This window comes from Schistosoma mansoni, chromosome W (assembly GCF_000237925.1).
Source record: "Schistosoma mansoni strain Puerto Rico chromosome W, complete genome".
NCBI classification, from domain to species: domain Eukaryota; kingdom Metazoa; phylum Platyhelminthes; class Trematoda; order Strigeidida; family Schistosomatidae; genus Schistosoma; species Schistosoma mansoni.
The window spans coordinates 11,911,786-11,924,663 of NC_031502.1; the positions used below are offsets into that span (position 1 = coordinate 11,911,786).

General features: G+C 35.6%; 1 protein-coding gene across 1 annotated transcript in view; it reads right to left on the bottom strand.

Annotated features, from left to right (window-relative positions):
* The window catches only part of Smp_141860 (putative heat containing protein), a gene marked incomplete at its 5' end in the record, with an annotated part of 84,553 nt that overhangs the window by 45,299 nt on the left and 26,376 nt on the right, over positions 1-12,878 (bottom strand). The window contains 6 exons of the mRNA XM_018788550.1: positions 302-548; positions 3,055-3,132; positions 4,051-4,792; positions 5,636-5,735; positions 11,043-11,422; positions 12,055-12,204. Coding sequence (XP_018654082.1) covers positions 302-548; positions 3,055-3,132; positions 4,051-4,792; positions 5,636-5,735; positions 11,043-11,422; positions 12,055-12,204 — 1,697 coding nt within the window. The remainder of the gene's footprint in view (positions 1-301; positions 549-3,054; positions 3,133-4,050; positions 4,793-5,635; positions 5,736-11,042; positions 11,423-12,054; positions 12,205-12,878) is intronic.

Genomic DNA, 12,878 nt, shown 5'->3' on the forward strand with positions numbered 1-12,878 from the left:
CAAGCTCCCTTTGATGAGCTTCACACTTAGATTATTTTGTGTCATTAGTCAATAATTTAAATTCAATGGGCTTCATATTTCGCTTGCTTTCAACTTTTTCATCTGAAACAAATTGATTTGTAATTTGATCGTCCTTTTGTTGGTGAAATTTATTACAAATTCTAGTCTGCACTGTTAAAACTGTACATGACACCAAGGTTTAGAACTAGAATTGATTAACATACGATCATTTTTGGTTTGTGTAAAATTATACAGAAAATATAAAATTACAAGACAAAAAAAGAGTATACATAATACTAACCCGAAAAAATAGTGAGCGTAAATTCAGGATGTTGAGCGGAAAACTGTCTCACAACTTCACAAGGAGACCAACGGTTAAAAGAATGGTAAAATAGTTTATTTATTTGCAAGTATTTACACAACTGAGAACAGTCACAACCCCCTGGTATGCACAAATTTGGGGATGATTGAGAATTAGCTGCTTCGTTGGGAACGAATGATTTATCAATTTCTGTTGGATGTGCTTGTTTGAATAGAATTTCGCCAGGCTATTAAACATAAAAGAATACATATAGAGATGGTTGAAAAGATAATGTGTTATTTCTTGATAAAAGTTTCTCCGTACTGTATAGGAAATTTATTTGGATATCGGTTTTTCATTGGACACATTTCGAAATGTGTCATTCTTTCCTGGATAGTTCTTTTGGTTATGTTAAATGGTATTTTCACTCAACTATATTTGCTGCTAAAATGATAGAAATGAAAACGGTCCGAGTAACGCCTAGCCCATTTATTATATCACTCCCTTCTTTACATGACATCATTTTCCACAAATAATTATTAATCGTTCTTAAAAGTTTTGTTACACATTTTTTATACACATCATGTTTTTCACGCTTTCCTGTGTTGTTTCAAACTCAATTTTATTCAGAAAAGTACACGAAACTCAGCTTATGATAATACTAATACGCTTGACTTCGAGGTGTTTGGAGACGACAGAAAGCCGGGAAATATGATGAATTCATTTTGTTCTGTAAATATAACTCTTATTTACTTATGTATTAATGTGAAATATAACTTTGATTACCTGAAATACCCTATTTTTAAAATCGAGAAGGTTAATCAAAGGATTAATCTGACTTCATAAGCCTATTGAAGAATAAAATTATGGTGAATAAATAACTGATATAAATCAGAATTAGAATTGACGTACTTCTATGATGAAACGCTGGTAAAGAATTCGCAGTAAATAGAAAGCTCTGTCAGAGAGAAATCTTGAAGGATGATTAATAAAAACGAAGCACAAAGTAATCATAGCAATAAAATCACAAGCGAAATTTGGCCTTTGTGGAAAAGAAAGAGAATAATTACAAAAACGAGTGATAACGAAAAATAAGAACGTCAAATAATGAATCGTGAACCAACTATAAATTGAGAATAAAAGTTGAAAGTATCTACAATCCAAAGGATATCTTAAATGTATGGTAAGCTAGTGATCACGACTAACTCTGCCTGCAGCTCTTCTACAGTAACCGATGGTTCCAAACCTTCTGTTAGAACTGAGTAGTAATGCCAGGGTGTTTGGGATGCGTTTCTCCCCATCTAAATGTAAATTGTTACTCCATGACTGGCCTGCGTCGATACCTGAACTAAGGATAGGGAGCGAAGTAGTCGAACGCGTCGACAACTTCACCTATTTTGGAAGTCTTATAAGCTCCAATGGGTTGATATTTGACGAAATCTCAGCACAGATCCAAAAAGCTCGTTTGGCTTTTGACAACTTACGTCACCAATGGCAAAGGCGAGATATCCGTCTATCAATTAAGGGACGAGTATACTGCGCAGCAGTTCGCTCTGTTCTACTTTACGGCTGTGAAACATGGCCATTAAGAGTAGAAGATACTCGTAAGTTACTAGTATTTAACCACAGATGCCTTAGAAATATTGCTCGCATCTGCTGGGATAACCGGGTAAGTAATTGTGAGGTTAGACACAGGGTATTAGAGAATGATGATAAATCAGTTGATGAGGTCATGAATCTTCATCGACTGAGATGGTTAGGCCATGTGTTACGTATGCCTGAACACCGATTACCACGACGCGCTATGCTGACTAGTGTAGGGGATGGTTGGAAGAGAGTTAGGGGCGGCCAAACCAAAACATGGCATCAGTGCTTGAAGTCCCTAACTTCTAGTTTGAGCCATGTTGGTAGATGCAGACTACTTGGTTGGGGTCCGCGCGACTATAGTAAATAATGGTTGGAGACTTTAAGTGACATGGCTCAGAATCGATCACAATAGCGCAGGTGTATACACTCTTTATCTTCCCTTAAACCTTGAGATTAAAACTGCTTCATATCTGTCTTGCTTCCTATACTATATCCTTATATACAACCTTTTTTACATAATACCATCACTAAATTAACTACTTCTATGAATTCGGTGTTTATCTTGTTGTGCTAATGAGTGAGGTATGGCAACTTGTACCGATGCATATATGTGCCTGGTTCTACGTTGTAACTGACTGACTGATTGAATAAAGGATGAGGGTTGAACATGAGGTCAGCAACCCCATCCCGTAGAAAAAAACTTGCTAAAACAATGAATAGAAACTGGAAAAGATTGTCCAGAACAGAATTCGACGAAGAATCCTGGTAGGCGACCTATGTTCCCCTACGAGGGGAAACACGCATCATTATATACGTAAGTGACCACGACTATTCATAGGAAACAAACTATACAAAGACACAGAACTGAGCTATCTACCCTATTGATATTTGATGAAAATACACTTTCATCCTAAAGTAAACATATTACGATTAAATATTGACCAGTGAATGAGGCACATTATTCGACTACTGAGTATTATATAATCACTCCTGCAGTACATATATATATATATATATATATATATATATATATATATATATATATATCATCAATTAAATGGATAAAAAAGAATATTTACGTACATATTGCTCATTGTGAGACAAATGCATTCAAAACATGCTGTGGACAGTGATATATTTGATGCAGTATAACACTGATCAATTACCCAGTTGAAGAGGCATGTATTGTCAGAGTTGAAATCCAACATAAGGACTAAAGTTTCTTCACCTAGTTGTCGAAGTAGCTGAAACAAAATATGGAAAATAAAAGGTATTCAGTGCTAAAGCATCTGCCATCATTTAGTTTCCAATTAAGAAGATTACGTATTTGATAGACACAACATATATCTTAATTAATTTCAACCCAACTATTTATCATAATTTCATTTAATACATTAATTTTAAAGCTAATTTGAATAGAAATAAAAATATCTGACTACAGAACCAAACTACCTTATACTGATATTCCCCTGCTTATAAGACGAAATAATTTACGTGAAATGAGATCCTAATTGGTAGAGTTTTCCTAGATCAATTTTCAGGTCACCTAGAAGAGACTATCATAAACTCCAGTTTTGAATTCTAATATGGATGTGTTTTACACTTTGCCTTAACGAAACCAAACAAACCTCATAAAGGTAATGATGGAGATTATTGCATACTTTAGTTATAAAACACATAATGACTTTAGTTATAAAATCATTTAAAACCAGGAAGTACTTAATAGTTGCCTCGTCCTAGTATACGATCCCTATCAGTGTGTACCCACGACCCCATCAGGAATCGAACCCAAGATTTCTTAATCAGGACTTGATCTTCAGCCGATTGATTTAGCGTACAATGATTTGTGTTTTTATATCCAACCTATTCGTGATAATATGCAATTATTAACTGTCACTGGTGATATGCATCTTGCACTAAACAAGGATGAACTTCAATAGTTTCGACTTCTCACCAGACTTCAGAGATGAACTCTCAAAGTTAGTGACTGGTAAGAGCACGATAATTTTTTAAGCATAAAGATCTTTGGAATAGGTTGAAAATAAACGTTTTGTGTTAGAAACGTCCTAAAAATATATATAAAAGGAATCCCTCATTCTCAGCCTATGTAAGAAAATCAATACGAAAAAATCTGTTTGACAGTACCAAAGAATACAACATACAGAATCTAATCGGCGACCACCACCTGCTGCTATTGTGCGAGAGCGTGTATGACTGTTGCCACACAATGATGCGCCTCCAGGAGTTAAAGTACTATGCAAAAGACCGCGTCCTGTAATGGGACAAAACCATAGCCACGGACTTGAACTGAGAGCAGTATCACGTGCAACAAGAAGTCCAGAAATCCAACGAAGCACATATCCAGAACTAGGAGTGCGAACATTTGAACCTGAACCACTATTCAAACGTTCTGGACCAGGAAAAGATGATGCATCCGAACCCACGCCTAGGATTATCTGGTTTAATTTTCCACTGTCTTGTGGTAGCAAAGCAGAACGATCAAATATTGCCCCACAACATACCAAAGCTGCCATAGCTTGATTTGATAACCATATTAAATCAATCCATAAACAATATTCCACAGATTCAATCCTATCAATTTGTTCGCCTTCACATGTTTTCTGTTGAATTGTAGGACTCTGGCTGGTTTGGCCTGATGAAACACTCATATTGGCATTACATTCTATAGAACCAGAAGATGGAGCACTGTTAACACCCAGACTATTGAGAGATTGCAGGAAATTATCATTTGATAACTGGTGGTGAATCCCGAAAATTCCGTAAGGTATTTCATTTGATGGAGAAAAACCAACTATCCCATTTAGACTAGATGGTTGTCCGACTATATTTTCATTCGAATCTAAAGAATAAGATTCAGTAAGCACTGGGCCTTCAGACCCTAAGCTGAAAATAAGCAAACGTTTGGTGAATAAGTATGTATTAAACTGAAATCTGAACATCAAAATATTTATTCCAAAAACTGTTGGGAAAAATATATGGTAATATAAAGAGAAAACAAAGTCTCTTAGAATCTGATTACACATTAACTTCTTAAAACATTTATATACGAAAAATAAAGACGATACATAAATCCCTTAACAAGTAAACATGTGATTAAATTGTTCGAAATATGTAACGCTAATATATTACGTAGTTCTGTTAGACTCCTTTTATTATCCAGATTTACCAAAGGGACTATTTTGAACACCCCTAATAACATTAATATCATACTGATTTTAACGAAGTCTAATGAAATTCATCATAGAAAATGATGATTCAGACCTATGGCTATTGGAAGAACAACTGAGTGATAATCGATGAAAGCATAGTACAGGGCCAAACCAGTCAAAATCAAGAAACTTAGCTATGAGCTTTGGTGTAGAATTAAAGATGTATGACATGTCTTTCATCAGTTCATTGAATAATGCATGCCGATAAGTGAGAAAGGTGTCTATCCATATATCTGTTTAACAATTATTTACAACCTGATCTAATAACTAACTGTAGATCCATGTACTATGTTGAGAGTGAAACATCTGCAATGGAAAAGTTACAGATATTACCGAGTTGTCTAAATCAAAGGAGCTGAGTTTAAACTAACAATCCAATAGATAAAAATCAAGTGAATAAACTCCATAGTTGCAGTTAGAACGAAGTTGTCAATAGTGAAGACTCACTACTGCATATACATATTCGAAAGAAAATGAATTTCATGGATGCATAAATGGGAAACAGAAACAAACTTACTACGTCCCCATGATATGATCAAAATGGGCACTCCAGTGAGACAACAAAATGAATAATTGATGCCTTAATGTTGGAGGCAATAAAGCTGTGCGACTCTGTTCTACATAATAGAAAGAAGTAATGAGTAAAAATTTGGATTAAAAAAACGAGTGATAAATACAATAGGAATAACTATGAATAATAAATATTTAAATATGATTACTATGATCACTTGAATAGAACAGTTAAAAAAGATAACCTCTTATTGGAAAAATAAAAACTTGACAATGATAAGGAATCCTAAACACTAAGATTAAACAAAAGGAATACGGTTCAAAAAGTCAGAAGGTATGGAGGAAGGAATACTGGGACTCAAAATATAGAATGAGATAAAGGGTAAATGTATCAACCTCAGTGAGACCTATTCTCAACCAAGTCTAAAACTAATGATCGCGGCTATCGAACGGACATTAACCAGACAGTTTGTATCCATCGATACGGTTCCGTTGAACAGTTAATGATTTCAAAGACCAACTCCACATCTTAATTTAGCGGCCACGGACCTTCTTCCAACTTACTCCTATAGTAGGAAGCATCACCAGTTGACGTAGGTGATGGTTAATTATACGTTAAAAACGCCATAGTTACATCAGTCGATGAAGATTCATATATCCATGATGATTCCAAAAAGAATAGGAACTAACTCGTCACTGTTGATATAATTAATAAATAATAATATATTCTGAAAACAATAATAACAGAATTCACGCCAGTTTACAGGCATGATAAATTTGATATAAATAGTAACATAAGAGGTAGAGAACAAACATGTGATATAAGATTGTTCTAAGTTTGCTAGTTTAGTAATTGTTTAGGTAGTACATTTATGACATGTATTACAGCAATGAAATGCATCAGCAGGGAACTTTTAATTTTTTCTTAAGTGGATAGCCTGTTCATTTACGAACGGTGTATTTAGGGTCATTTCCTGTGCCAGGACGAATTGTTGACAATTGCCTACAACTTGAGAAAGTAAAATTAAAACAGAGCACGGAACAACAAAACACTGATTACCAAATTATGTCCGTCAGGTCTACGATAGTGCATGTGTCATGTGACTCAGTGATAAGCTTATTGTTCATGTTAGATATTATTCAAATAAGTTAAGGTTGCTAGGGACAGTGTTAACGTAAAGTAACAACAAGCAGATGGGTTTTACCTGGTAATAAGAATGGCTAAACATTTAAAGTTCTTATAATCTCATTTGTGGAATAAGATACACTCATAGGTGCTAGGACATTTAATGCATTCTCAGAGGAGCAGTAAGCATTATTACAACGAACAAAGAATGGGAGTGATTTAATCTTACGGATAGACTGTGGATAGACTATATTGGCAGGTTTTTTGAATGGGTCAGTTATAAGAAGGATAGATAGGGAGTGCACAAACTGCTATCTTATGGTCACTGTTTTAAAATTTGTTGTATATACTTGTACATATAGTGGGATGACATCTCTACTAAATATTAGATCAAATATTTTATCACCCCTTGTTGGGGTACGAACCAACTGTGACCAGCAGTGTAGGTTAAGGATTGCCAAAAATTCATCATTACATGACTGACAACTACCGGTACTCCAGTTAATCCCAGGATAAATGAAATCTCCAGTGATAACCTTAACTTTGAAGTTTAGAGCAGATGCATGTATAAATGCATTGATAATAAGATCATTCGCATTATCCGAACTATCAGGAGCTCTGTATATACATCCTAGGAGTAGACTATGATTCAGGGTGTTGATTGATATCCAGACCGATTCCGGTAAACTATTCAAGACACTGTCTTCAACTTTATTAGTTGTTAGAGTATACAAGGCATATATAAGACAACCATCTCGCTTAGTTTTTCTGTCACAGCAATGGAGTCGGTATTTCTAGATATTTAATTCTGAATCGGATACTGCATGACAGCATCATGTTTCAGTGATAAGTATGAAAGAAGGCTTGGCTAGAAAAGCTAAGGTTTTCAAGGCTGTAATTTTGTGCAGAAGTGAAGGTGCATTGGTAAGTAATAAGTTTAAAAATGGAGTATGGAGTGTGAAAAAACCGAGAGCTTCCCTATAGATGGTGTGTTCTAGATTTGCCTGGACTATGATCTTATATGTTTGACTGATCGTATGGGCTATGGTTTGAACAAGCTGTAGTGCTAGTGGAACCAGGGATTTCTAAAGGCCAGAAAAAAATCATTATTTTGATTAGGTGGATGATTTTGTTGAACTTGACTTGGCAGACAGTAAAGACAGGCACCTGCTAGCTTGGGTTGAGTTGATGGTGCATAACCTAGTAGTCAATTTTACCCATTGGGAAAGTCATGAGAAAAGTTACATCTTACAGGTCTAATATTTAAAACGTTTGAGGGTAACCATGGGGCACGTTAGTTCACTGCAGTCTGTCTAATATTAGGCCTGCTTACACAATAGTTGTAATGGCCGTCTTGTGCGACGTTTGAACGAACTGTGCCCTTATAACCTTCCCTACGATTAGTAAAGTAAATTTTTGTTCAGTAGGGCCATCGTGATATTTTCAGCATTAGGTCTGGAACCAGAAGGTTCTGTATATACTTTCTTCTAACCTGGTATAGACTTTTTAATCTTAACAGTGTTAAGAGCCTTCACATTAGAACTGGGTATTTGGTTATGGGCTCCTAATGTTACTCTGAAAATCCCGGATTAGTCTCTCCATTAGATATACATTGGTTATCCGAGGTCATTACAGGCATAAAAGGCAAATTAACACTCTTAATTGGTTAATCAGAGTGTTGGCTAACATGAGACAGGTTAACTGCATCGGTGGGTCCAGCTGCTGAGGCAACAAGATTTGCTGTGATCTCAGCATCGTTATTTCTGTTTACGGTACGCTTTTGAGTAAGTCTTTGGTTGGCTGTCTCATTAGAGAATATACGAGAGTTCCTAAACTTCGTAAGCGCGCAGATTAGCCGTTCAGATTCTTTCAACTGTTCAGCTAATAGCCAGTCAGTCAGTCACAACGTAGAACTTCGTACGTACATCAGTTCGAGTTGCCATACCACATTAGCACAGAGATGCAGTTGTCGATTCAAATCCCATAGTGGTAGAGGTAGTAAGAGTATAAGCATTATGTGAAAGATTAGGGTTTAAAGATAATATTAAAGGAGTATAATACAGTGAAATAAATTTGGAAAGAGAAAAAAGATAGAGACATGGAGAATTCAGAAGATTAGAATTTGGTAGAACACAAAGAGTGGATGCACCTTCGCCATTGCAAACGATTTTCAGCCATGTCATTCAAGGTCTCTAACCATTGAATGCTATCATCTCGCGCATCCCAATCAGGTAGTCTACACCTACCAACATGTCTCAGTCCACTTGTCAGTGACTTCATGGATTTGTGCTATGTTTTGGTCTGGCCGTCCCTAGCTTTCTTCCAACCCACTTCTACACCATAAAACATCGCTCGTCGGGGCAGTCGGTGGTTGGGCATACGTAACACCTGTCCCAGTCATCTCAACTGATGAAGTCTCACTACTTCATCAATCGATTTTCCATCCTTAACTAGTACCCGTTTTCTAACAACTACATTACTTACTCGGTGGTCCCAGGATATACGAGCAATGCTTCGAAGATACCTATGATCGAATACTAGCAGCCTACTAATATCCTCTACTCTTATCGGCCATGTTTCACTGCCATAACGTAGGACGGAACAAACTTCTGCACAGTAAACCCGTCCTTTGGTTGCTAGGTGGATATCTCGCCTACGCCACAAATGACGCAAGTTGGAAAAAGCTAGACGAGCCTTCTGTATCCGTGCTGAGATTTCGTCACACACCAGACCACAAGGGCTGATGAGACTCGCAAGATAAGTGAAGCGGTCAACACGCTCAACTACTTCACTCCCTATCATTAGTTCAGGTGTCGATGCAACCCAATCCTGAAGTAACATTTCGCACTTCGAGGGGGAGAATCGCATCCCGAACATGCCTGCATAGTTGCTTATGGTGGTCAGAAGACTGCATTTCGTCAGCGTCTTCACCAAATAGAACTATATCATCGGCGTATTCTAAGTCAACAAGTGAGTCTCCCAGTAAAAGTTCAACTCCTGGAGATTTAAATGATGAAAGCGTTATCTCCAAAAGCATGTTAACGACAAAGTTAAACAAGAATGAGGAGAGTGGACAGCCCTGACGAACACCACTTGAGGTAATCAATTCTGATGACAGTTGGCCATAGGCTCTAACCCGACCAGTTGTGTTCGAGTAGAGAGCCTTTATGGGAATCGAATCTAAACAAGATAAAGCACGAGTATTTCAGGTGATTTTTATTAAGTCGAATACATTGGCATGGACTGTCTTGAAGGTTAGCTGCCTTTAATATCGAAATCCTTACAGATTTAATGGCGATATTGTCAGGTATGTTATAGATAATCACGTTATTTTGAGAGATTATTCGCTTAGTAACTTCGCTAGCGATAAAATCAATAACAAACTTTACTTTGATAATGTCTTCAAGTTCCGCACGAACAACATCCTTCGATAATAGCAGTTTAAAGGGTGATAGTTTCTTTGGTGCTTGCTTAAGATCATCATGCTTTGATAAAGAGCGCGCAAGTAACCACACTTTAGAACGCATGCCGCTTAATTGCTTATAGATAGTGTCTAATTCACCCTTAATATTATCGATACTTTTTTATCTTGAGGTAGAACTCATTATTAAATTAGAGACTGAGTCATCGAGCAGCAGGTGTGGTGTAAGTCCAGCCCCAACATTACCTAAGTCAAAAGGAGTTGCAGAGAATGGGGTATAGGTAATAACAGAAGTGTTATTATCTGAAGAATTAAGACTTTTCCGAGCTCGTTTATTTGTCAGATATACACTAGGATTCAACGATATATAAACACCTTATAATAGACACCGTGTAATCGTAACGCGAATTTCAAACGTACCGCAGTAATTGTTTGGAGGATAATGATTTCCCTTTCGTTACCTACACACTTTATATCAAGCGAATCACACTTACCAATAAAAAACCAATATCTGAACATAAACAAAATATCACTTAGTGTACAAACGTTTCTGACCTTACTGATCTTTCAAAGTTTCGGCTTTCATTATCTTCAAAAAGAAGCCTGTAACATATGGTACAGAGAAACTTTGGAACAGCCTCATCACAATTGTTGATATGCCTTTAAAAATATAATTTTATATCAAATGTTTTTTGCATATTCGAAGTCAACTTTTTCATGAAAATATTCACCCATGCTTTGAGGAAAGTTCGTGTAAATATGCAATGCTAGGCTAGTGATTTCATATATCCAACATACAGCCTAACATATATGTATAAATAAGAGATATCAATAAAAGCTTTTTTACTTTATAAAACAACTGCTTACTTGGTAAACGTCGAATTAGCTCTTTAATAAAAATACAAAAATGCAAGCGAATTTCACCCAATAAATAAAATTCAGACGAATAACTAGTTAATGAAGGTCCAGTAGTTGTAGGAGTAGATAAAGAAGCAATTACAGAATTAGCGCTAATAGATCCACCCCCTTGATGATTGCTTGAAATACTTCCAACGGCAGTAACTTGTTGAGAAGTAGAACCAGACGGTATAGGAACTAACAGATTTAACGATGTACATAACTGATGCGTATAATTGATTGGACTTAATAACTGGTCTGAAACTGATTCCAAATAACCTCTCATTCCATCCATGTAATCAAGAAGTTGACAAATTAAAGACCCTTGAGGTGTGACTATATTTGATTCACTACACAGAAGCAGAAAAACAATAAATTATCGAAAATAAAATAATCCATAAGCAGTTTTAAATCAATAGACTATCCGATTTAATGTCAAATATTCAACCAATCAGGCTTAGCGCAGCATTTTGATATGAGATGAATCTATCCAAACAGTTCGTTTAAAAAGACGAAAGTGGTGAACTCACAGAACCACATCAATGAATATTCAAAAGACTGTTAGGAAAGCATAATATCTTGATTATAATTAATTTTGAGATAAAGTGAAAGATTCATCTAAAATAAATACTGTTTTCAATCTTTCGGAACTAATTCATCGAGTAATAAATCAATGATAATCAAGTGATAAGCTTCGATATGGAATTCGCAAAGTTTCAGGTGTAAAATGTTATCAGTAGAATGGATGGTTATCCAATATTACGAAGCAAACCCGTTAACTGTTTGTCGATCACAAAATTACAGTATCTAGTTTTGAATGTCGGATTAATGCGGTCGGATGGAATGTCAAAACGTGATGAAAATTACCATCATTATTATCATTACTGTTATCATTATTAGGCCATTAGCTCAACTAGTTCACTGGAAATTTACAAAATCGATAATAAAATTACAATATAAGTTTACATAATGAATTACTCACGGATATGCAAATACACCAGTCTGTGCCATAAGAGAAAGAGTTTTGACTAAAGCAGATCGTAAACCATCACGTCGACGTCGACGGCGTAAATTCTCTTGTTTTCGATCGAAAGATTCTTTTAGCAATGGTTGCAAGTCTTCAAGGACATCTCTAAAGTCATTAAGCCGAAAAACGTAAACGCCTCGATGAATAAAGAAGTTAAATACATGGATTACTTGAATTAAGAAAGAAACCCAAATTAAGATGATTGATCTTTCATTCAACTGGCATCAATAGATTATTCAAAATACACAACACTACTAATTAATCCAAACAGCTTAAGACTATTGCCGAATTGCAAATTTGATGTAAAAATGTAGCAATTCTAATGATGAGACAATGGTAATTTTTAATTTCCACAATGAAATATATAAGTGAATGACACATAATTCAGAATAATTAGTCGATAAAGTCATTGGCAAACACAACAAAGGAAATTAATAGAAATAATATAACTGTAATATCCCAATGGGTAGAAAAATTAACGTTTAAATTTTATGACGTCTCGTGACTCAGTGTAAGCCACTTTTTCAAAAGAAATGATAAGATAGATAAAAGATGGTTAAAGTTTTAAAACTGATGGTTAGTTATACAATCCAATTGTTGAACAAGTCTGATCATAACAAGTTTTTATCTCTCCAAAACTTTCAGTTAGATCAGTTTGGTATATTGCTGGGTGTCGATTCCCTACTATTGTCTCTTCATAAACGAACTCACAGAATTAACTAACAATGTTTTAAGGTTAACTTTGAACATTTCAAAACGCATTAAATCGATAATTACCT